The 25,608-nt window shown below is 44.0% G+C and overlaps 1 protein-coding gene across 1 annotated transcript in view; it reads right to left on the reverse strand.

Moving 5' to 3' along the window:
- Window positions 1–3,720: 3,720 nt before the first annotated feature.
- The window catches only part of grin2ca (glutamate receptor, ionotropic, N-methyl D-aspartate 2Ca), a gene marked incomplete at both ends in the record, with an annotated part of 63,572 nt that continues 41,684 nt past the window's right edge, over window positions 3,721–25,608 (reverse strand). The window contains 8 exons of the mRNA XM_083930655.1: window positions 3,721–5,334; window positions 6,258–6,490; window positions 7,564–7,751; window positions 7,861–8,021; window positions 12,654–12,883; window positions 14,344–14,469; window positions 14,767–14,920; window positions 17,464–17,632. Of these exons, the coding sequence (XP_083786781.1) occupies window positions 3,721–5,334; window positions 6,258–6,490; window positions 7,564–7,751; window positions 7,861–8,021; window positions 12,654–12,883; window positions 14,344–14,469; window positions 14,767–14,920; window positions 17,464–17,632 (2,875 nt within the window). The remainder of the gene's footprint in view (window positions 5,335–6,257; window positions 6,491–7,563; window positions 7,752–7,860; window positions 8,022–12,653; window positions 12,884–14,343; window positions 14,470–14,766; window positions 14,921–17,463; window positions 17,633–25,608) is intronic.

A 25,608-nucleotide genomic window follows, 5' to 3' on the forward strand; every position in this document is an offset into this window, starting at 1 on the left:
CCATTAATTTACTGTATTGACGTTTCAGAAAATGTTTGTATGAGTAGTTTAAAGCCCAGAACCGAGCCGAACCGACTACGAGTGGATTTATGAACATTAAACAGTTAATTTGGCGCAAAAACTACTTTTGGTAAGTGGAAGAAAAGTCTTAAATTAAGGATTTAAGGACAGAGTGTTGTATGGTGTACAGATTATTTATTGTTATATTGGATTATTTAAATAAGATTGATATCCAGATATCCAGATACTGAACTAGCTGCTACACTCACATGACTTAGCATTTATATTAAATGCACTTTTGTTTTGCAACAAGGTGGTCTTTTCCAACTGTCAAAGCTCCACCCACTTTTTTACATATGTTAGCATGCACCTCATGTAGCATTGGATAAGAAGTTTGCCAATCACATGTCCCATTACGTTTCCTGTTGTGAGTTTGTGTCTCTGTTCTATTCAGTGGCTGTTTCAGTGCTTAAAAAGGGAACGTACCTATGTTTCCCAGGTTCTATGTTCTCCACGTTCTATGTTCCCCGGGTCCTGTGTTCCCCGGGTCCTATGTTCCCCGGGTCCTATGTTCTCCAGGTCCTATGTTGTTGGGTCTATGTTTATCATAAATAAGTCATAGAGTGTGGTCTTTACCTAGTTTGTAAAGTGTCCTGAGATAACTTTGTTATGATTTGGCACTATAAATAAAGTTGAATTTAATTGAATTTAATTATGTTCCCCGGGTCCTATGTTCCCCGGGTCCTATGTTCCCCGGGTCCTATGTTCCCCTGGTCCTATGTTCCCCGGGCCCTATGTTCCCCGGGTCCTATGTTCCCCGGGTCCTATGTTCCCTGGGTCCTATGTTTCCCGGGTCCTATGTTCTCCAGGTTCTCTGTTCTCCACGTTCTATGTTCCCCGGGTCCTATGTTCTCAAGGTCCTATGTTCCCCGGGTCCTATGTTCCCCGGGTCCTATGTTCCCCCTGGTCCAATGTTCCCTGCTTTTTATGTGACCGGGGAACAGCAGACCTTTATTCACCCCTGTTTTTTGTATTAGCGCCTAAACAACACTGTGGTCTTCTCCTTTGTTTTGACTGGTGAGGGGGCAAGGCCCTTCACGTGACGTAGGGTTACTCTCTCTTATTTGTCGCACTGCTGCAGAACTTGTAGTGGTATAAAGTGTGGTTGCATGTCTTGTTATTATAGTTTAGGTGATTGTTTGGAATATCCATTGTGATGTTTTCATGCTGTTCATTCGTGCAGTGCTGGTTTAAGTGTTATAAGTGTTATAAACCTAATTTTGCATTACACTCAATATTTGCATTGTTTCCTCTTATCTCACTGTAACCCGTCCTGAAGCTATGGTGAATATTTTACGTCGGTGTCAACAATGTAAACACAGCCAGTTGAATTCACTTAATTATCTATAATATTTACTGTCTATCCTATTTCCTATCCATGCAGCCTGGAACCAAGTCCTTCCCACCCTCGATTCTCAGCTGACACCCTGACACTCACGGATTCACCTCAGAAACGTAAGGCTCTGCTGCTTTTACTAATTAGAGTTATTTGATACCATAACAGCATCCTGAAATACCTCTGATGCTGCCTAAAGTCTGCTGCTTGCTGCTATCGGCAAGTATGCAGATACGCACCAATCCGATTCCATGTCATTTACCTCCGAAAACTACTTTTAAAGTAGTGTATTTATATTGTTTTTTATAATAAAAGAAAGTTGTAAGACATGAATTATCTGTATGTGTGATCTGAGCCAGGCCACACGACAAGCATAGCAATCAAATTATTTTATTTTTGAACACACTGGTATTGGATTGGTACTCGGTATTGACTGATACGCAAGTTCAATTATTGGATCCGGGAAGATGGAAAAATAGTTTTCGGAACATCTCCACACGCTTGCTGGGAATTCATAGCTGTGCCCCAATCCCATACTGCACACTGGAGGTTTTCAATGAGGTGTTGATGCTGAAAAACTCTATCACAAAGATGCTACAATGCGATGCACGGAGAAAAAATAAGAGGATCAATCGAAAGCTACAAAAAATATATATATTGCAGGTAGAAGCTCGGTAGCTCCAGGTAAATCATGGGGGGGATATTGCATATTGTAAATAGCAAAGGTTGGTGATTTCTCATACACTGACTTCAATAAGAGGGAAATATAAATATCAGTGTATAGTGCGTACTGTATACAACACAGCATGGAATAGGGACGCAATCTTGGCTCTGCTCAGTCATTGTTTATGTGCCTGTAAATATGGCGGCCGACAGTGCTGGCTGTTTATGCTGCTGCTGCTATGATATTGCAGTGGTGTCCATTCTGAAGTAATTTGCTGCTCCGTTGCCAATATAAAGCCCATAACCATATACTGATGATCATCTGCTGCATATCAATGCCACATAATATTTCTTTAGAACAGAGTTATCTGATTCAGACCACCGGTGGTGTGATGGTCAGCACTGTCGCCTCACAGTGAGAGGGTTCCTGGTTTGAATCCCGGCTGGGGCCCTTCTGTGTGGAGTTTGCATGTCTCCCCGTGTCTGCGTGGGTTTTCTCCGGGTTCTCCGGTTTCCTCCCACAGTCCAAAGACGTGCAGGTGTTCGGTTCATTGATGACTCTAAATCACCCGTAGGTGTGAATGGTTGTCTGTCTCTGTTCGTCTCTATGTGTCCTGTGATAGACTGGCGTCCTGTCCAGGGTGGACCCCGCCTCACGCCCGATGTCAGCTGGGAACGGCTCCAGCCCCCGCGACCCCGATAGGGACAAGAGGTTGAAAATGAGTGGATGAATGAATGAATGTCAAGTGGGTTTAGATGTATTCATCTCAGCTCACTGACGGCTGTTCTTCTTAAACGGCTCGAGGACCTTTGTCGGAGCACATAGCGCCCAAGGTCTCCATATCAACTCGTAGGATGTGCCGTATTCACATAATCATCCGTTCTGTGAAAGTTGGCAGATTGAAATAATAGATTGTGTGTGTGTGAACAATAGAGAGCCACATCCATTATGTCACTGCATGATGTGAGAGCATGTTTAACATATAGATTGAGATGACAGATGATTCCAAAAGGCCCTTGAGATGACATTGTTCTTTATTAAAGGGTAGTGTAACAATGGGAATACATGTGATACCTTTCTTGTTTTTCCCTTTGTAGAATCCCACTCAGATTACATGAATGACCATCGGAGCAGAAAGCCTCAGAGCAGCTGCGAATCCAAGGTCACGGACTTAGAAAATTCATGGACGACATGTCAGTGGTTTGATCACAAAATTATCATAATCTATCTCTCGATTGAAGTGGTGGCGACTGACATGGTGTTGAAAAAACAAAACAATGAGAACAGAAAGTCTCAAGTCGTGATCAGATTGAGAGGCTACAGTATATTGTCTCCCAGAATTCTTTCACATAGCAACACAGCATTTAAAAATCCTCTAAATAACAATCAACAGGTTAAATTATTATATTAAATACTTTTCAACATTGCTTTTTCTTTTATACGTATTTTAAGTTTGGCCTACAAAGTCCCAGCAGTAATTTGCTTGTCAGTCTTCTCCTTTACACGTCGCTGCCCAAGATATTATTGCACTGATAATTGAGTCAACACGCTCAAATACACTATTGGTGTAAAGTTTACTTTTTGCTTTAACCAGAGGCTGAGAGGAGAACCCCCAGGCATGAGTTTGGGAGCCTGGTGGAGGTCCAATAAGAATGGGGGCTCAGACCTCAGACTCCAGGCTGGATACCCTGCCCCAGGGCTTTGGCACATAGGGACTGTTGACTCTGCGAGCCACCAACACCTGCCTCCGCTCTCTGTTCCCAGAGCTTGGGTTTTCCCTCTTTCCTGTGCCATCATAGGGCCCAAACATATTGTTGTGGTAAACCACCTGCCTGTCACTCATACGAGGCAACATTGTAGCGTTATCTGGGCAGTGGCTTGTACAGGGAAACAAGTGGCACATGTCCTTGGAGCTGTCGTAAAACTGGGACGGTCCCTGGGCTAGTGGCCCCACATACACTGGTAAGTCTGTGTATGAGTTCAGGTAGGTGGAGTAGTGTCTGTGCACCACTGTGGAGGAGGAGCGGCGCAGGGCAGCGGCGTTCTGCAGGATGGCTTCCCTGTAAGAAGGTAGCCGAGTGGACTCGGAGTACTTGAGCTTTTGCTTGTAGGGGTAGGAGCCCATATGTGCTGGGTCCAGGTAGGCAGGCTCAGCAGCCAAGGGGTAGCAGGACAGGTTGTGCCCCAGACTGCCGTATAGCTTGTGGGGCTTTGGGTTGGCCACTACCACCCGTGGAAACAGGTCAGGCATGTCTACACGGTTGGAGGAGGAGGATGTGGAGGGCTTTGTTTCATCCACTTGATGGATCCTGTCATTGCCCCATGTAGCTTTGAGGAATGAGGCGCGGCGGTTGAGTTTGTCCTTCCCCAGGAGTGGTATGTCATCCATTTCAGGCTCCATATAGGACTTCATACAGGAGTTGCAGCTTGTGCTGGCGCCTGGATAGTGTCCTGCAGAGCAGGCCATGGCAGCTGGGGTGTGGTTGTTCAGGAGGTGATTGGCCCTCAACTCAGCAAGGCAGGATCGAGGTTCATCATAGTCACCCCTGACTCTGGGGTCTGCAGCATCAAACACATAGCTATGGGACCGCCTCCTCCGGCTCACACAGTCAGGGGGGTAGCTAAACTTCCTCCTCAGCGGCCCCTTGTGCTCCACGTAGATATCGGGCACCTGGAACTCCCTGTAAGGAACAAAAGGGGATGTTTGGTGCCGGGGCTGGGTCTCCACATACATCCTGCTGCTGTGGTGGGGGTTAGAAGTACCGGTGGGAACAGGGTCCCGCATGGCAATGTGGGGACTGCTGAGGCTGGAGATGGGCAAAGTCCTCTCTAAGACATGCTGACTGTTGCGGCTGGGGAGCGTGTAGCGGAGTGGCGTGGGTCGTGTCACCACCCGGGGCTTATCCAGGAGGGGCTGGGTGGCGCTGTCCCCATAATGAATTGGGAAGGTGGGTGTGAGGGCTCTCTGAGGGTACGGTGAGTGGTTGTCTGTGATGCTGGAGATATAGGGCAGGCGTCCATGAGTCATGTCTGTGGTGGTCACTCTGGGTGGCAGGCCAACCCGCACATTGTCAGCCCCCCGCCTGCTCCAGTTCTCTATTGTTTTGGTTGCATTGTCTAGAGAGTTCTCCACTCTGGCAGAGGACACCATGTCCTTGGCTGTCCTCAGCATCTTTAGCATATTGGCTTGTGTATAGTTGGTAGTGACGTCCGGACTCTGCATGCTGCCATTGTGGTCGGTATGCTCTACTCCACTGAAGCAGCTGTAGATGCCCTGCAAGGCACAGAAGGGTGAAATCATCATTATCTTAAAACCTCGTCAGATACCAGAATGACCCAGCAATCTACCAAACTCCCAAAGGTTTTCAATCATGTTTCTGTACAGACGCAGTGATTAATCTTATAAATGTAATCTGAAACAATCATATGAAAAACTGCCACTACAGAAAGAGGTTTTTTGTTTCTGGTAGTTCTTGTTTGAAATGTTGTTTGCACACAGCTTTATCTTTAAAACCAGCTCAGACACAGAAATGAACGAGCTGCTGATCATGCACTCAGCATATCTGTTTCTCGGTTTTTATCCCACCGGCTTTATTTTACTTTCAAATTGTGTATCCGTTTGGAATATCTAAGCTCACCTCTGGCTACCGTCGACACACAGATGAAGGATTTTTTTAATGGGGCAATTTAAATTCAATTTCTCAGGAATCGCAGCCGTCACAATATTTCAGCAAGTATCCTTTTATTGCTTTAAACTGATTTGCCTTTACCATTTGTTTTTATTGTTGCTGCCCTTGACCTATCTGACTCGACCTGCTTGTGTACTGATTTGACTTACTGCACTGCCAATGTTTCTAAATGTATTGAAGGATAACTCAGACAGCAGGCTTTGCAACAGCATCGATGCTCCATGTAGCAAGGCCGTTAACTAACTATTACATCCTCTGCACCTTCTGTCTGCACAAAGTGTTTTATTACTTGGTTGGCATTTAATTAACTTTAACACAACTCAGTGGATGCTATAAAATGAGACCTAACGACTGCAGTGTACTGTTGATAAAAAGATTATGGAAAGTTGTACTGCCCATGTTGTTTCAGTTACATCTTTAATGAACAAATATCTAAATATTGTACAAAGATATCAGCATGAATTGTAGTAATATGTCTGCAGGTTTTCCCTATGTAAGAGCTACTTACTCTACTGATAGCCAGGAGGAAGTCAAGGCGCTCTGATTTGCGGACTGAATGCCGCAGTTTCCAGTAGAGCAGATGTTCCCAAGCGAAAACCAGCAGACTTAGGCCCATGGCCACGAGCAGCATGTAGAAGACGCCCGCCATGTTGTCAATGTCCAGCTTACTGCTCATCACCTCTTTCTTCTCATTACGACAGATGCCCGTGAGCCAGACGGTCTGCAGTTTCTGCGTGTCACCTGTGAGGGAGGAGCACAGAATACAGACTTATTTGCATAATCTCATCTCATCTCATCTTCATCCGCTTATCCGGGTTCGGGTCGCGGGGGCAGCAGCTTTAGCAGGGGACCCCAAACTTCCCTTTCCCGGGCCACATTAACCAGCTCTAACTGGGGGATCCCGAGGCGTTCCCAGGCCAGTGTGGAGATATAATCTCTCCACCTAGTCCTGGGTCTTCCCCGAGGCCTCCTCCCAGCTGATATTTGCATAATATCAGTATTATTTGGAGACTTTGAGTGAGTAATCAAATAGCGCCCAGCACCTAAATAAGCAGCGCCCCAGGTACAAATGTAAAAGGTTTGTACAGTTTGTCTTACAGTGTAATTTGTAAAAAGATTGAGTTATATGTAAAGGTAGTTTCTAGGAGACAGTGATGTTTTTTGTGCTTTCCCATCTTCACGTTTCCCTCGCCAACAACAAACATGGCGGTCTCGCACCGGATCAAGCCACTGATGATCGGTTAGTTATTAAATCCCTGGATGTTTCCCCTACTTTTCGGTTCTTTGCGTGTATTTCAGCCCGTGTTTCGCTCATCATCAAAGATAAAATGGGATTCTTTCTAGATTTCGTCACACGATTTTGCTCCTTATGTCTCTATAAGAAGTGTATTGGCCTTTCAGTTTGACACATTATGCTTACATGCTATATCTTTCCTCTTGCTGTCTATTGCATATCTCTCCCAGAGGTGACCAGGCTTTTGCCCGAGGCTTTGAAATAACTCGCCCGAGGAGCTTAGCTTAGCAGAATAAGTATCACATTTAAATCACCGCTTGAAACTTGGTTTTATTTCCATGCATTTATGATGCGTCTCTCATTCAGATGAGTTTTACTATAATAATATTTATTCTCTACATTCATACCCATTTCCTTCCTTTGCTACTTTCATGTTTATTTATGTGTATGGGAGCTTTTATAGTATCATTACAGTACATTATGGGTTTATTTTCAGTGTTTGGAAAAAGTGCAAATGCAGTTATTATAGCCTTACTGGCAATATTCTTTGAAATTCAGCATCTACATATGAAAAATGTACCATCAGCCAGGAACTGTAGCAGGGCCAGGTCGATGGGTCGTTTCCAGCGTGAATCCTTCTGCAGGGCGATGCCATAACCAGTGGTGGCAAACACTTTCCCGCTGCCAATGGTCACCAGCTTGCAGCCTTCATCTTTGCCAGCCATGTAATTCAGCACAGCAGCATCATAGATAAAGGCGTCCAGTTTCCTAGCAGGGTAAAGAAAATTTGTTTTACTCCGTTATGTAACTGGTTGGCTCCGCTTTGGCTCTCAGTTCTTCTGTAAATATGTTTTTACAAGTCTTGGCTGACACTTACCCTGTTTTGAGGCTGTTTAGGGCATCCTCCACTCCCTTCTGGTTGTATTTGACCATGTGGGAGTGCATCTCGGGGTAGTTACTCCTTATGTTGCGCTCTGTGCTGCCATTTGGGACCGTACCAAAGCGGAACGGAGGGTACTGCTCTTGTGGCTTTTGAAACTGTCGAGAGGTAGAGTAAGGATTGGTAATGACAGAAATGATGTGTTAGGTATAGTCATGCACTCAGACTTCCAGCCTGTCTGTCAAAGAAGGGATTTGAAAATACTTCTGTTGGTTTGCAAAGCACTGAACGGTCAAGGACCAAAATACATTTCTGATCTGCTGCTCAGCTTCAAACCATCCAGACCTCTCAGATGGTCTGGGACAGGTCTGCTCGGTGTCCCCAGAGTCAGAGCTAAACATGGACAGGTCTGCTCTGTGTCCCCAGAGTCAGAGCTAAACATGGAGAGAGCATCTTTTCTGTTTGCCTCTTTTCCTTCCAGTAAACAAAACAATATATCAACTGTTGTACTACACTGTTACTTCTATTACATGTCTTGGAAATTACACTTAATTGACAATGGAAAATTCCTTTTCAGACTTTTTTCCTCTTGCTTTTGCCTTATAATGGTTTGAGTCCACTTGTATTTGTTTGAGTCCATTTGTCTTGTAGTGGTTTAATTCCCTTTTTAGTGGTTTTAGTCCACTTGTAGTGGTTTAAGTCCACTTGTCTTGTAGTGGTTTAAGTCCATTTGTCTTGTAGTGGATGAAGTCCACATGTAGTAGTTTAAGTCCCCATGTCTTTTAGTGGTTTAAGTCCACTTGTAGTGGTTTAAGTCCACTTGTCTTGTAGTGGTTTAAGTCCATTTGTCTTGTAGTGGATGAAGTCCACATGTAGTAGTTTAAGTCCCCATGTCTTTTAGTGGTTTAAGTCCACTTGTAGTGGTGTAAGTCCACTTGTCTAGTAGTGGCTTAATTCCTCTTGTAGTGGTTTAAGTCCACTTGTCTTGTAGTGGTTTAAGTCCACTTGTAGTGGTTTAAGTCCACTTGTCTTGTAGTGGTTTAAGTCCACTTGTAGTGGTTTAAGTCCACTTGTCTTGTAGTGGTTTAAGTCCTCTTGTAGTGGTTTAAGTCCACTTGTCTTGTAGTGGTTTAAGTCCATTTGTCTTGTAGTGGATGAAGTCCACATGTAGTAGTTTAAGTCCCCATGTCTTTTAGTGGTTTAAGTCCACTTGTAGTGGTGTAAGTCCACTCTTCTTGTAGTGGTTTATGTCCACTTGTAGTGGTTTAAGTCCACTTGTCTTGTAGTGGTTTAAGTCCACTTGTCTTGTAGTGGTTTATGTGTTTCTTTCCAATGCTTTAATGTAAATCACAATGACCTTGTTGTTGAACTGTGCTTTACAAATCAACTTGCCTTGGTCACACTGTGAGGATCGAAAGCTCTGAGATATTGATTCCCATCTAACTCTACGATTCAAAGTCCAAACAGTCAGACACTGCGTCCAAAGAAACCCAAATATCCCCGTCTGCACTAAGAAATTGACATTTTATCCTTTTGCATTTGGCAGCACTCTATGCATTTAATTAGTTGTGAGGACAGGAAGTGAGACGGGGTGGAAATGCAATTGACAAAATTGTACTTTTTCCATTAACCTTATGCAAATATGTGTTCTCAGTACATACACACGGAGCTAAAGTTTGTGTATGACAAAAAGGAGTAATATCATTCTGACATCTTGATAATGAACCAGACCTCTTCTGACTTCTGATATCAAACCGTGAGGTCTCTCAAGGTCAAGTCTACACTCGCAATATGATTCAGGATATTGGAGGGAATAATAAGTTTTACTTTTTGTTTTTTGTGAGAATCAGTACCAAACAAAGATTACTTTTTACGTTTGTGGAATATGACTTGTATGTCGGGACATCTCTGCAGCACAATGCTTAATTCAGAATGGTGTTTTGACACAGTTGCCTTTAGGGCTGTGTATCGCCTACGACCTCACGATAACATGCGATCATGATCCACGTTGATTTTGAATAATGACCATAGGGCTGGGTATCACCGCTGGATCTCTGGATTCGATTCAGTTTGAATCTCTATCTATTGGATTAGGGATGTGTTCGCATCCCGGCTGGGGCCCTTCTGTATGGAGTTTGCATGTTGTCCCCGTGTCTGCGTGGGTTTTCTCCGGGTTCTCCGGTTTCCTCCCACAGTCCAAAGACGTGCAGGTGTTCGGTTCATTGATGACTCTAAATCACCCGTAGGTGTGAATGGTTGTCTGTCTCTGTTCGTCTCTATGTGTCCTGTGATAGACTGGCGTCCTGTCCAGGGTGGACCCCGCCTCACGCCCGATGTCAGCTGGGATCAGCTTCAGCCCCCCCGCGACCCCGACAGGGACAAGCAGTTGAAGATGAATGAATGAATGAATATATCAGTTACAAAACCAACAAAGTCAACACAATAGAGTGTGACTCGAGTATTATGTGACATTTTCATTCAGATATATTGAGGTCACATGGTACAATTAGATTTTCTAGTCAGTTCTGGCTTGTTTTTAAACCCAGCCCTGACCTCTGCTGCGGCTTTGGTATTGCATTAGTTTATAATGCAATTTGATAACATTGGGAATGATCATGCATTCTTAATTTTGTTCACAGTTGAAAGAAACCAATGTCGACTGTTGGTAAGAAACAGGATGCATCTGTCAGTGCGTTTACATGCTGTTTAAAAACCTGATGATATTCGTGTTAAAGCAATACTCCCGTTTCTCTGATGCGGGTAAAATTGGAGTTTTCGTACCCTGGTTTACAGACCTAGATAACTCCCTTAACAACGGGGGTATTCATGCATGTCAACAGGTTTATCTGGAGTAATATCGGGTTTTGCATCCGCGCATGCTCTGAAGGCTACACCCCCCGAATCCGCGGCAGGCTTCTGAACCGGAAATAGAATAAGTCAGTAAGCAACGGCGCCAAAACAACGAAACAACATGACAATACAGCAACAACACAAGCTTTACCTGTGAACCGAGGGAGGACTTCGCCATTTTGATTAATGTGAATCTGAAGGAATGGCCTTTTGTTGGCGGAGCGCCACCCACTGTACCTGAGGTTGAGTTACTCTCGTCATTTTCCCATTCTCTCCCACTTCAACAATGTAATGGGGCTTCAATAATGTGATTATTCCCTTAACCGGGGTAAAACCCATTGTGGGTTACTGATGTGCATGTAAACGCACTGAGTAGTGTCAAACATGTGTTCCAACCTCCTCTCTATAAGAGCTTTAATATCCTTCTACTTTGACTTCTGGGAGGGGACCGGGGTCAAACCCACTTTGGGTTACTGATGTGCATGTAAACGCACTGAGTAGTGTCAAACATGTGTTCCAACCTCCTCTCTATAAGAGCTTTAACATCCTTCTACTTTGACCTTGACTTCTGAGAGGGGGCCGGGGTCAAACCCACTTTGGGTTACTGATGTGCATGTAAACGCACTGAGTAGTGTCAAACATGTGTTCCAACCTCCTCTCTATAAGAGCTTTAACATCCATTCTACTTTGACTTCTGGGAGGGGACCGGGGTCAAACCCATTTTGGGTTACTGATGTGCATGTAAACGCACTGAGTAGTGTCAAACATGTGTTCCAACCTCCTCTCTATAAGGGTTTTAACATCCTTCTACTTTGACCTTGACTTTTGAGAGCGGACCGTGAACACAAGATGCCTTTTAACACTTTTAAGATGTTTAAAAAAACCTGTTGACATTGGCTGTTTAAAGCATCCCTATAACCCTCCATGTCTACTTAGTTGAAACTACCTCGCTATGTGTGGACAGTATTTCACTCAAAGATGTTCTGCGGACACCTTACTGTACCACATAGAAGAGAGATGTAGCGTGTCGGACGCATACGGTGGATTGAAAGAGGTTGGGCGATGTCAGAGTGAACATGATGTGTTACCCCATCACAAGGACTTCTAAGTGAAGTGTCTATTCTGAGGGGATGAAGTAATCATCTGCCTTAACACAGCACAGTGCCCTTAGAGCTGCTCTGCTCGTCTTCATCACTCCCTCCTCTGATACAAGGTCACTTTCTGTGGCTTCATCTTGTACCTCATTTACATTTACTTAACCTGAAGGTTTCTACACAGCTGGACAAACAGCAGCTCAACCCCACATTCCCTCCATGCTGCTATGCAGAATGCTGTTCAATAATCTATGGACTCGCTGTCAGAATGGCTCTGTTTCTTCCTCTGCATAGCGGAGTTAATGTATAATGAGACGAGAATTGTAAATGACTTTGCCAGAATTGTAATGAGCAGTGGACAGCTTGGTCTTTTCCTCAAATGCCTCTTTAATCCCTTCAGTTGCCTGCGAGCAAAGATTCGAGGAACCGTTTCTTGTGCTGGCGGTTTAACATGGATTTCCTTGTCAACACTCCTATAAAACACATCCTCAGGCCAGAAAAATATGCATGAGATAATACCAACATTTATAATCACCGTCTGCCCAGAAAATCACTTGTGTGTTGCATTTCATGTGCTTTTCACAGACGACCCCATCTAAAGAATCCGGGGGATGTAATTCAATTTCACCACTTACTCTGTGAACCCTGTTCTAGTTTGCGGGGAAAGAGTAAAGTCACAGCCGTGACATTGACACTTCTGGATATTTGCCTTTCACAGCGCTACCTCACACTGTTTACACATCCAAAATAGACCATCTTGTGTGTTTCCTAAGCTGTACATCAAACACAACACACGCCTGACAACACACACACGGGACTGTCAATGACGATGACAGAGCTCCGTACCTTTTTGTCACTCAGTCCAGAGACCGTGTCGATGTATTGCTCCTGGATCATGAAGGCTGCCAGGTTGGCGGTGTAGGAAGCCAGGAAGATGACAGCGAAGAAAGCCCAGACCAGGACCATGATCTTACTGGTGGTGCCCTTTGGATTCTCAATAGGGACCGAGTTGTTGAAGACGATTCCCCACAGGAGCCACACGGACTTCCCAATAGTGAAGGTGGGACCCCCAGGATCTAATGAGGATGAAGCCAAGAGTCAACAGGACTCAGTATCAGTCTATGCTGGATAATGCTGGAGAAAATACACTCAACGGCTACGCTACCTGAATGACAAAATGTGTAGTTTATTATTGCCTTCCAGAAGGGCCCAGGACGTTTCCAAAAAAACCTAGGTCAGGGGAAAATCACCGGAGGCTAACTGTGCTCACTTGTGAAGAATTCACATGCTTTGTATGCTTAACCATCCGGGTTATTCTGCAGGGTAACGTCTTGCTACTGTCACAATTCGTACAAGTGCAAGAGCTGACTTCTGGGGGAACATAAATGTAGGTTGAACAAATGACCAAAGTTGCTGAGAGTCTTTTGAAATCTGCGTATTTATCCTCCCCTCCTTTTTTAACTGTCATGATTTCTAATGTAAATTCAGTAAAGCAGTGTTTTTGCAATTCTGTTTCTGTAACCATGCTCTTTCTGTTTAAATACAGTTTAGACTGAGCTGAGTTGCCTTTCTGAGTAACAGTGTTGTCCGTCCATACGTAAATCACGCTGCTGAAATTTTGACATTAGCCGGATTGAGTTTGTGTCGGCACCGCGGGGTATGCGATGTATAAGGTGTTATTAGTGTAGTATTTCAATGCAAATCGGAATATGTCAGTGTTGCCGTAACGTTGAAGAGATCTTACATCCTTCACTTGAAATCAAATGTCAGCAGACTGACGTATGGAAGACAATAACACACAACAACAACAGTCATGTAGCTGTCTTGTTTGGTAGTCTGAGATATGACTCGGTTAAGATCAAACTCAGTTGATGTTGTTTTTGACATTGATATACATGTTGGCATCTTTTCTGTAAAACATCCTAAAATTAATAGAAACAAAGATGAGAAGCCTTGCCATGAGTGTTTGATCCACTCTTTATCCATTATAAGATGTTTCATAGACCACATGGCTCCAAAATGAAACTGCAGTATCTCCATTTTCCAGGCATTGATCCAAAATGCTGCAACTGTAAATAGGCTGGGATTTCACATGTTCCTCTAAATTCCCTCAAGACTTCAGTGTTTGTAGCCTCTGAATGTGGAAGATCAGGGATGCCAATATTAAAACAAACTAATTTAGGATCAGTAGGATTGCGTGACGCCTACTGAATTGGCATTTAAGGAAGTCCATGGTGAAACAAACGATCAAATCATGTGGGGACAATGCCCACGACAGGAGCATTGAAGGATGACTGTCATCAATCGTGGGCTTTGTGGTCAATGACTGTTAGCTATCAGCAATGGACGATGGTATCTATCGACCCACAGCTAATTTGCAGTTTTTTTCTGCATTACTTCCAAAGTGAAATAAAAAAAACCATGTTATGGCAAGTTAGCAGTTCACTTCCCTTTTCACTTCATGTGTTGCTGTAGGCCATATCATATTCACACAAAGGGGCAAGTGTAATTTCAACAACAGGGACGCAAGACTCACCTTTGGCGGTGACCAGGCTGCGGTTGTACCCCACTGGACTGCAGTATTCAAATACAAAGACTGTGATGGCCACGACAGTCAGACACATGACGAACATCATCACCCAGACCGCCGGACTGTATGGTTCTACAGGGGACAGAGGAAACAAGGCACAGTCAGGCGAAAGGAAGAGCTCCCTGACACACTCAACATGTAAATGTCCTCTGTTGGTGTAACTGGGGCAAAGATTCTACTTTATACTTCTTGAATTTATGAAACCTAGGGGATCTAACCAGCGCCATTGCAATCACAGCAACTTAACCCACTAGGCCACCGCAGTACCCTATTGAAGTTCTGAGTTGAGCACATTTTTTCAAGCAAAGAGAAGAACATCCACAGACATATGTCTTCATGACTTCAGGGAAGCACAGAGGAGTTTCTCACCTAAAAAGGCAGATGGTGAGACCGTCCCGTTACTTCTGGCCACCATCACACTGATCCCTGTCTCCACGAACGGCACTGAGAAGTCAATAATCTCTGAGCGCTCTTCATTTATGGTCAGCGAGCCGATGGCCATGTCCGCCCGCTTGTAGAAAACCTGTGGTTGGAGGAAAGTCAGTGGAGACATTTTCTGGGGTGAGCTGAAAGTTCATTATAAGCCAATTTACTGGACCTCCACTGTTGACCTTTTGAGATACATCTCATCTATCAGTGAAGTCGACACACTCGGCCTCTGTCCCTGAGGGCGATGTACTGTCTGGTTCTTCCAGCGCCCACCCCGAAGCCACAGACGGACACAACTCAAAGCTTATGTTATCTTCCCCTGTTCCACCCATGTATTGTGTAAAGCACAAGCTGCCATCTAATCCATCTCTAATGCATTATAAGGCAATGCAACGTATAGCATAATTCCTATTACATAAGGCTTACGCTGACAAAATGTTACAAGTGGGAAGTGGAAACAATCACTGTAGGTGAAAGGTGACTGGGGCTCTGGCTGAATAGGAAGTGATGCTATTTTTGTTAATGTTTGAACCATAGACGTATAAAAGAAGAGGAAATAGCTTCTGGGTCCGCAAAGTGAAACCGATGCCGAACCTGCTTTATTTCTCATGTTCAGCAGGAGGTGACTCCACTCCTGGCTGCAAAAATAAATCAGGTTGTATAGAAGTCAATGACGTAATGAGCCTAAACGTCTCACTTGATGTATAACCTCGGTAAACATTTTCCTAATGAGTTTATGGTTTCAATCTCTAGTTTCGAGTCCTTTTTGTAACGTTTTGGTCCCTTAAAAATGTCTTGTTCAGTGTTCATTTTGCAAACCAACCTAGCTAGGTAGCGCTAGCATTAGCTGATAATTTAAAGTGTAATTCCGGCATTACATACATCAAATAAGCCATTGAGACAGTTTTTTTTTTCATGTATGAACTATTAACGGGAAAAATCTGGTAGAGTCGCCAACAGCTGGACGTGGCTAACACGTATTAGCTCGGGGCAGTACGGTGAAGGCATTCAAAGGTCTTTTTTAACCACTAATGCTGCTGAAAATAACAGCAAACCTCTGCAGCAGCATGAGAAGAGTCCCTACACACACAACAAAGCACCAATGGGCTCCTTCCTTTGGTTTGACTTTGGTAATCCACTGTAATGGACTTTACTATGAGAGGAGCTGGTACAGGGGCCAGTAGGTAAGTCTTTAGAACACTCTTTAATAAACTCTGGCTTCACTAACTACGCTGATGATGCTTTGTTTTGTGTGTAGGGACTCTTCTCATGCTGCTGCAGAGGTTTGCTGTTATTTTCAGCAGCATTAGTGGTTAAAAAAGACCTTTGAATGCCTTCACCGTGCTGCCCCGAGCTAATCACTGTTAGCCACGTCCGGCTGTTCGAGACTCCCGGTTCATACAAGGAAAAAACTGTCTCGATGGATTATGGGATGATTTTAAACTTTAAACTTTGCAGATTTTCAACTGGCATCCAGAACTTCCTGCTCGCTCGCAGGCAAAAGTCTCTTGCTTGATGCGTGTAAATTGGCAAAGTCTCCCTCTTAAGCGGTTAGCGCAGCGCCATTAACACAACACTGGCTTAGCACTTCTCCTCAGCTCCACCCTCTTCTTGAAATATGGTCACTTCCAGTCACCTCTGATTGCAAAACGGTCAAAATACTAAACTTGAGGTTGACATCACGGTGGCTACGCCCATTATTTTTATACAGTCTATGGTTTGAACCCCTCTTTACAGTTCAAACAACCCTGCGACTGCTTTTCCAGCCATTTCTGCCACATCCCACCACACCACACCACACAACATAACAGCACAACACTGTTTATCACACTGATGGAGAGCCTGTAGATTTACAGTCCAGACACTCCGCCTCACGCAAGCCATTAGCTCTCCTATGGAAGTCAATGCCTCATTGAGCACAGTAGCCTTCCTGTTTTTTCAAAACAAAGGAAAAAAAGGCCAACTAATGTTGCATCGTCCAACTCCTCAGGACGAGGGCTGGCCAGAGGAGTCTGGCTGTGGAGATTATTCACAAGGACACCTACTCCTCCTCTCTGTACAACGGTCCCTCCCTCACCCACTACAGTGACCTTGGTGCCTGTACATGTACTCATTAATCTTGACTTCAAATTGCTTTTCCCGTTTAACCTGAGCAAAAAAAGGTCTCTTATCGGAGTCTTTTGCTCTGATTTCACCGTTATCTATCATTGGCACACACGATATTTTACTCATAATCAAAGAAAAGGACACATCTTTTACTTTCATGATTGTTTTTAGGTTTAAACCCACAATGGGTTTTACAATGATAACTTAAAGTGGAAGTCCGGCGTTCATATACATCCAATTAGCCATCGAGAAAGTTTTTTTCCGTTGACCAACTATCAACAGAGAAATCCTAGAGAGATGCTAACATGCTAACACACACACACACACACACACACACACACACACACACACACACACACACACACACACACACACACACACACACACACACACACACACACACACACACACACATACACACATGGTTAACACTGATTAGTGCTAGATTAGTTTTCTTTGTAGATGATCGCTTTGCATCTTGGGAGAAGCGGGACTGCGGTCATGTAAAAACTAGCTGCTGGTGCGTCTTACCTCTCCGATCATCCCGTTCCAAATGCCTCGCACCAGCTTGCCGTGCTTGCCGTTGGTGACCAGGTAGAGGTCGTAGGAGAACTTAATGTTGCGGGACAACTTCTTCAGGATGTCGATGCAGAATCCTTTACAGCACAGTTTAGTGTACGGCTCAGTGTGACCCACGATACTAAAAGGCAAAGAGAGAAAGACAGAAGCAACGTTATTCTTCAAGGTTTCATGTGGAGGTCAGCGTCTCTCCTGCTCCATCTGTGTGAGAACGGGTTTCTTTACATTATAGATTTCAGCTGATCTCCACTGCTCAGTTCTCATTGTTATAAATGACGCCATTAAACTCTCATTATACATTATCAGTTGAAGGGAAATCACCAATTATTATGTTCAACAAATGATTCAGATTATATGGAAATACGAGTTATAATAAAGGCTCATATCTGAAATAGATAAAGCAGCGTAATGTGAATTATTGAGCAGTATTCACATATGTAGGGTTCAAACCTGCAGAACAGAGAAATTATAACCTTTAACAGTCCAATGCACTTTAGGTTGGATACAACTATTTTACAAAACATGCATCTTCTGTTAATTCATATAGAAAAACAAGAGGCACTGCAAATTAATGTACAGTAATAACAGTAGCAGCTTAGTTTTTAGCCATTATTATGTTCTGTATTCATGTTAACTCATGTTTTATTGGTTATGATAACATTGTACTAACTAATCTGATATTTACAGTTAACCAACAGTTCATCCAGATCATCTAAACCACTGTTGTGGGAATTTTGGATATAATAATAGTTTTGTCAGGTCAGACACAGTTCAGTGTCTCCTTTGTCTCACCTTCTTAATGGATAATGCAAATAACTGCCTCATGATGGTATATCGGCATATTTGTGCATGTGGACCCTGTGTTAGGGACCTTGTGATGAGAGAGGCTCAGAGTGTTCAGCATGGTAATGTCTAAGGCAGTTTTTGTTTGGTCTAAAGACGTCACCCAACCAAGGCTATTCGCGTCCTGTCCCTCTCCCTTAAAGACTGTGCGAGATTTGACACGTCGTCATTTTCTACTTGACTCTAACTTGTGAGGACGTAGGGATGAACGTATTTTTGTCTGCAGAGGAAAATACTTTGGCAAAATAAACCACGGAGAAAAAGCTGATCCTGTTTGTTTCTTTATTGAAGAATCTATTTCCACAACAATCACTTTATATGGTTTAAGGTTTAATGTTTAGTGCTGATACATACCCTTTGTTTTGGCCTATACCAGGGGTTTGCAACCTTTACTATCAAAAGAGCCATTTTGCCTCTTCCACCAGATAAACTTCGTCTGGAGCCGCAAAACAGATTTGATGTCACAGCTTATAAAGGTTTATATAAAGTTACTGTTACCTGGCTTTGTTACCTGTCCTGAAATTGTGGTTGTTCGCTAATTTCTCACCATATATCAAGCGTACATCACGTGAAAGCAAATTAATATGTCAAATGTTAATATGAAACACTTTTCCTTCGCTAATTCATTGAAGAAGAAGAAGAAGAATTACTTTATTTATCCCGCAACGGGGAAATAGAATTTTTTCACTCTTATTATTAATCATGTTACACACACACACACACACACACACACACACACACACACACACACACACACAGGCCCGAAATACACACATGCACAGACTGGACCTATACATGCAATTAAGGAGAGATGTCAGAGCGAGGGGGCTGCCAGTGACCAGCGCCCCGAGCAGTTGGGGTTTCGGTGCTTTGCTCAACAGCACCTCGGCACTGCCCAGGAGATGAACTGGCACCTCTCCAGCCACCAGTCCACACTCCATACATGGTCCACACAGGGACTTGAACCAGCGACCCTACAGTTCCCACCCAAGTCACCTATGGACTGAGCTCCTGCCGCCCCAGGGGGGGATTTATCCACCAGTAGTGCGGGTCACCAACTCCAGATTAGCCACCTGCAGGGAAAGGCGCTGGGCCGTAGACCAAGGATGTGACGCATATTTTAGTTTCACCTAATATTTTTTTAGATATAATGTGTTCCCTCGTCCACTGTGCAAAAAACCCACGTTATTTACACATTGTTTATCTGATTTTTGGCAAAGCTACAGGGAGCCACTGAAAAGGGGCTGAAGAGCCGCATGAGGCCCAAGAGCCGTGGGTCGCAGACCCCTGATCTATACAAAAACAATACTAATACACTACAACTACCTATTGGCAACAGCACAGTTCGTCATTGAGACTGATTTCCATATAAACGTGAAACTCAAAATAGATGCAAAACCAGCACAAAAAGATGCAAAATGACTCAAAATAGATGTAAAACCAGCACAAAAAGATGCAAAATGACTAAAAATAGATGCAAAACCAGCACAAAAAGATGCAAAATGACTCAAAATAGATGCAAAACCAGCACAAAAAGATGCAAAATGACTAAAAATAGATGCAAAATGACTAAAAATAGATGCAAAACCACCACAAAAAGATGCAAAATGGCTAAAAACAGATGCAAAACCATCACAAAAAGATGCAAAATGACTAAAATAGATGCAAAACCACCACAAAAAGATGCAAAATGACTAAAAATAGATGCAAAACCACCACAAAAAGATGCAAAATGACTAAAAAAAGATGCAAAACCATCACAAAAAGATGCAAAATGACTAAAAATAGATGCAAAACCATCACAAAAAGATGCAAAATGAAGGTGAGGAGAGAACCGGCTCTGACGTCAGGACATTTGGAGGGGTGTGCAGGAGGGACAGTGGGAGCTACTCCACAGGCTTGCGCATTATGTCACGGCCCCAGCAGATGGACGGACAGCTGGGCGGACCAAAACAAGTCTAACATAAATTTATCACAAACACACAATGGCAGACAGCAGTGAAACTCATTGCTGGATTGTTTGGATTGGAAAACGACAACTTAACCACCAGTTGCAAATGTTACAACTTCAGCATGTCACTGTGAAACAGTGGAAACATGTAGTGTAGTTCTCTCTAGGTCGTCCTCAGACGAGCCGTCCGTCGTTGTCTCCAGTCGTCCCGGTTCTCCGTACATCTCTCCAGTTCGCTGGTGCTCTGGGCTCTTGCATCCCTCTTGAGTACGTCCACGTGTGTTAGTGTGGGACGTCCTCTTGACCGGCGCCCGCGTGTCGGTTCCCACAGCACCAGCTTGCTGACTGACAGTTCTGGGTGTCTTTGGCAGCGCCCTGCAAGTCTCATTCTCCTTACAGCGATCTTTTCACCCTGCCTTGGTGTTCCCTCGTACAGGATCATGTTGGTCACATGTGCTTTATTTGTTGTTGTTCTTGGTTTCACTGAGCAGCTCATTTGCATTTTTCATTTTAATTCAGAGGACCTTGTTTTGTGTAAACAAGGTTTAAATCTTGATTTGTTTGGTAATTCACGTGCCCAGTTGCCACAAAGAGACACTCTTGTCTGGTTATAAAATGAGCAGCACTTTTTGTTTGGATAAACATTAAAAATAATAGTTTTTTGCATCTTCATGTTTTCATTGAAATAAAACAAACCCACTATTCTGCGTCTGGGAGGCTGTTTCCAAATGAGTACATGCTGAAGTTTTTACAAAGCATTATAATCAAATAGAGTTTAATGCTAATCCCAATGTAAGTTTGGCATAATTATTATAATTTCATATTCTATCACCTTAGATGTGCTTGTTTCTACTGTTCTGCTGGATTAACTGCCATAACATACAAGTCATATTCACATTACTCATCTCATCTTCAGCCTCTTATCCGGGGTCGGGTCTCAGGGGCAGCAGCTTTAGCAGGGACCCCAAACTTCCCTTTCCCGGGCCACATTAACCAGCTCTAACTGGGGGATCCCGAGGCGTTCCCAGGCCAGTGTGGAGATCTAATCTCTCCACCTGGTCCTGGGTCTTCCCCGAGGCCTCCTCCCAGCTGGACGTGCCTGGAACACCTCCCTAGGGAGGCGCCCAGGGTTCATCCTTACCAGATGATCCTGAACCACCTCAACTGGCTCCTTTCAACGCAAAGGAGCAGCGGCTCTACTCTGAGTTCCTCACGGATGCTGATTACTACAGATATTATTATAGTTAATGGAAGTGTGTCTGTCTTTGTCTGTCTCTGTCCATCTGTCCGTCTTTTCTCTCTCTCTCTCTCCTTCTCTTCCTCTCTCCGGTGCAGACAGATGTGCGTCCTCCACAGAGCTGGGTCTGGCTGTCGTTCCTGTCTGTTATAGTGAAGGTTTTCAACGCCACCGTACTCTACGGGGGAATTGTTGGGTCTGTGTAAATCATAAATAAGTCATAGAGTGTGGTCTTTACCTACTCTGTAAAGTGTCCTGAGATAACTTTTGTTATGATTTGGCACTATAAATAAAACTGAATTGGCACCCCGGTTTCCTCCCACAGTCCAAAGACGTGCAGGTGTTCGGTTCATTGATGACTCTAAATCACCCGTAGGTGTGAATGGTTGTCTGTCTCTGTTCGTCTCTATGTGTCCTGTGATATACTGGCGTCCTGTCCAGGGTGTTCCCCACCTCACGCCCGATGTCAGCTGGGATCGGCTCCAGCCTTCCCGCGACCCCGACCCCGGGATAAGCGGTTGAAGATGAATGAATGAATGAATGAATGAATTGAATTGTAACTGCTCTAATGACAGCAGCCTCTTCTTGTACTGTGCCATTCAGCCGTCCACCACATCTTCAAATCCAAACTAGTAGCACAGCTTCTAAAACACAGTGCAGAGGCTGTCAGGCTGCCACTTTACTCAGCACTCATCTTTTATTGTCGTTTATCTACTGTTGCAAATCTGTTCTGGCTGTTCTGCTGTTAAAGTGCTGCACGTTACTCACTCTTGCAGACTCAGTTTGACCCAGACTTGGATGCGGCGTGGACTAAAGTATGCTAGACCCTTTTAATGAGGACATTCGCCTGTGTAATACCTACCACATGCCAAGCTGCCTGAGTGACCCTGACAACAACACAAAAAAGACATGGCGTGCCTGCTTACATACCGCGCTCATCCTCAGACAGAGCATGCAGCAGAAGCTAAACGGACAGTTTCAGGCTCAGCATACCAAGTAAAAGAGGCTGACATAAGGGTTGAAATCAATTCCCCTTACTTATCAGCGGGATTAGCAGGAATGTGGGGTTGGAAATGTCCTTCAGTTTCACACTAACGGGATGACGCAGTGATGTGAGTCAGGAAGAGGGCAGAGGACACAGTCGAGTGCCTTGTAAAACATCCTGTACTGTACTCGAATTTAGAGCCAAAGTTGTATTTATTTTCCTCACTATTTATAGACTAATACTTTAAGTAATAGACTTTAATTTTCCTAGAACCTGACGTCATGTTTGCATGTTTTTTTCCATATATCATAGTCAACAGAAGCATTCATTGACTTTCACTAGTTACTAGTAGTGTAGTTGTTCTTACTTCTGTCCATATGTTTATTTTGTATTTATTTTTTGTGACCTAATTGTATTATTTATTATTATTATTATTTAGCGTTAAGGTGTGAGGTGTGAAGTTTCATTAATGGGCAAAATAACAGACTTTGATTCCTAACATTTGAGCTCATTGGACTTAGTTTTATAATCCGGTATTGTTATTGTCAGTCGTCTTTGAAGGGTGGTAGTGGGGTAAATGCGTCATTGCGGTGGGCAGCCCTCTCCCTTGGTGTTGGACCACGACAAATCCCGAAGCCTCAATGGTGACACCAGGTGCATCCCCTCCCTGCTTTACTCCTCCTGCTGTCTGATGGTCATCTCGCCGACACCTCTTATCCTTTCTTTTCAGCCAGAGCCAGTGGCTGCTTCGCTCGGCTGCCTCTGTCGGCGTCTTGATGGCCTGTCGGAGGGCCTGTCCTTGGACTTGCATCTCTTTCCGCAGCCTGCTGGTTGACACGGCCACAGAACCCCAGCAGCCGATATCCACTGGGAACACCCTCGTTCTCCAGGCGTTTGGTCCTGCTTCAGTTGCGAGGTCAGAGTATTCTGCGTTCGTACACTTCACCAGCTGCATCCTACCGTGGCACCGTCAGTTCTGATAAATGATCAACAAGGCCTTTTGCAAGGCTGAGCGGTGTGAAGCCCAAATGTTGCTGATGCTCCTCATTCTTCTGTCACGTTGATGATTAATGCCTCTACATAACATTTCTTATCTTTTAAGATAACTTCTTCTTCTGTCACTACCGGGTTTATACTTGCAAAGATTTGTTGAAAGAATGTCTGCACTGATCTAAGAATTATATTACCTTGCCCATCACACGATCACATGAGAATTGCATTCAGTCAGCTGAAAATCCATCTTGTCAGGTTCCAAGTAATGCGTTAAAAGTCTTCCCGGCAATCGCCGTTCTATGTCCGCCGAGCTACGAGAGGCGATCGCTTGCTCAGAACAACAATGGCTCCTAAAGAGGTTAGCTTAGAATCTACAAAAGCATCTTCATTGAGAGAAGAGAACGACACTGAAGGCTTTTCTCGATGGAGAGTTTGATATTTGGTTCATCCATTCACCGTCAGGTATGTTTTGAAAGTACCTGCCCTTATCCAATCAGCTCCCAAATGGCGGCTTCTTAGGTCACTTTTTGTTGTATAGAGTAATGTAACGTGTACGTTTTGCAATTCAAGTAATCTGTTATTTAGTTACATCTTCAAATAAACAATTGGTTACTTCGAACTATAGTACTTAGTTAGTATTTCCCTGCAAGAACCACTGAACTAACCACCTGAGAGGGGGACTTTCTTACATTTGAGACAGCAGACAGATGTCTCGGGGTATGTCTCTGCTCAGCTCGGTGACAGATCAGTAGCAGCCAAAATGCACAGACCTGTCAGGTACCCTCAAGGTTTTCTGTTTAACCCACTTTCTTGTACATGGAAGTACATGAAAGCTGTGGTGCTTTGTTCTGTGTTCGTTGTATGACACGATACAAATAAATTAATCTGCACTGGTGGCAGGTTTTGTCCACATGTTTCTGCTTAACGAGCAATTAGCGATTCACAAACATGAGAGTAATCTGCGTTCGTAGCAAAATCAATCATTCGTTGTAAACACTTGTACAGGCCACTGCACCTCGAAGAGCCCATTACGTGGAGGGACTCAGCCTTCCATAAATGAAGGCACTACTGTGTGTGGGGAATGTTTTTCTATAACTCTCAAAGTGTTTTCTGTCTTTCCTTCAGCTCGGCAGGACGATTCGAGACAAACCTGACGATCCATTTTCTCTGTTTTTATTTATCCACAAAGAGGTTGTGGTCGACCATTAAACCTTGATTTGCTTTCAGAGAAACCAAAACAGACACACCTCTATAGCGCATAAGGTGGGCAGTGTGAGGTGATGCGGCAGCAAACTAGTGAGCCATAGGCGCAATGCAGAGAGCACTAATGACACGTCACCCCTAACCTCCCCCACACCTTCAGTCTAATGGACTCTGCACCCACACATCAGGGCCGGGAGGCAATGAGACGAACAGGCGAGGCGGCGAGCAGGCAGAGTCGAGCCACAACAAACCAAAACAAATGAACACTTTAGAGGGAAACAAGGCTGCCACAGCAGACTGCACGTAAACACAGCGGTCCCAACATCCCCCATCTTACCAGCTGTCAGGGTTCAAGGCTGGGCTTTAAGTTGGCTGCCAGTTGCATTAAAATGGATCTTTGTGGAGTGTTGTTTATGTGTGATAGGATACGTGGTCCTCGAGTAATGTCTGGAAGCTGTTTTATGGACGGTGAAAGGCAGAAGAAGATGAAATATTCACATCTCAAGGTGTAAAGCTGCACTAGGGGAAGTTTCATGTAAAAAATATTCACTTTTATCAAGTTAGAGGCTGCAAAGTCTCACTCCCCCAGCTGTGATGATGCAGCTTTGCCAAATTTAAATAACGGGGCCAGAAGGCATCACAACAGTAACGTTAGGGGCCGCTAGATAATTAGAAGAAAATAACAATATATCTGCTGAACCGGATTTTTAAATAGTTAGTTTATTCTTATTTTACACTAAATTATGTTGAAAAAAAGTACGACTTCATTGACCTTCAAAAGTTCGTAAAGTACAGCACAAGTCTGCAGGATGTTTAGTCTCTGTGTTGTTACTCTTCCTTCTAAAAGTAGGTTTTTTTGTGGCATTTCTAATTTCATTCGCCAGT

Source organism: Echiichthys vipera, assembly GCF_963691815.1.
Source record: "Echiichthys vipera genome assembly, chromosome: 17".
Taxonomy (NCBI): Eukaryota; Metazoa; Chordata; class Actinopteri; order Perciformes; family Trachinidae; genus Echiichthys; species Echiichthys vipera.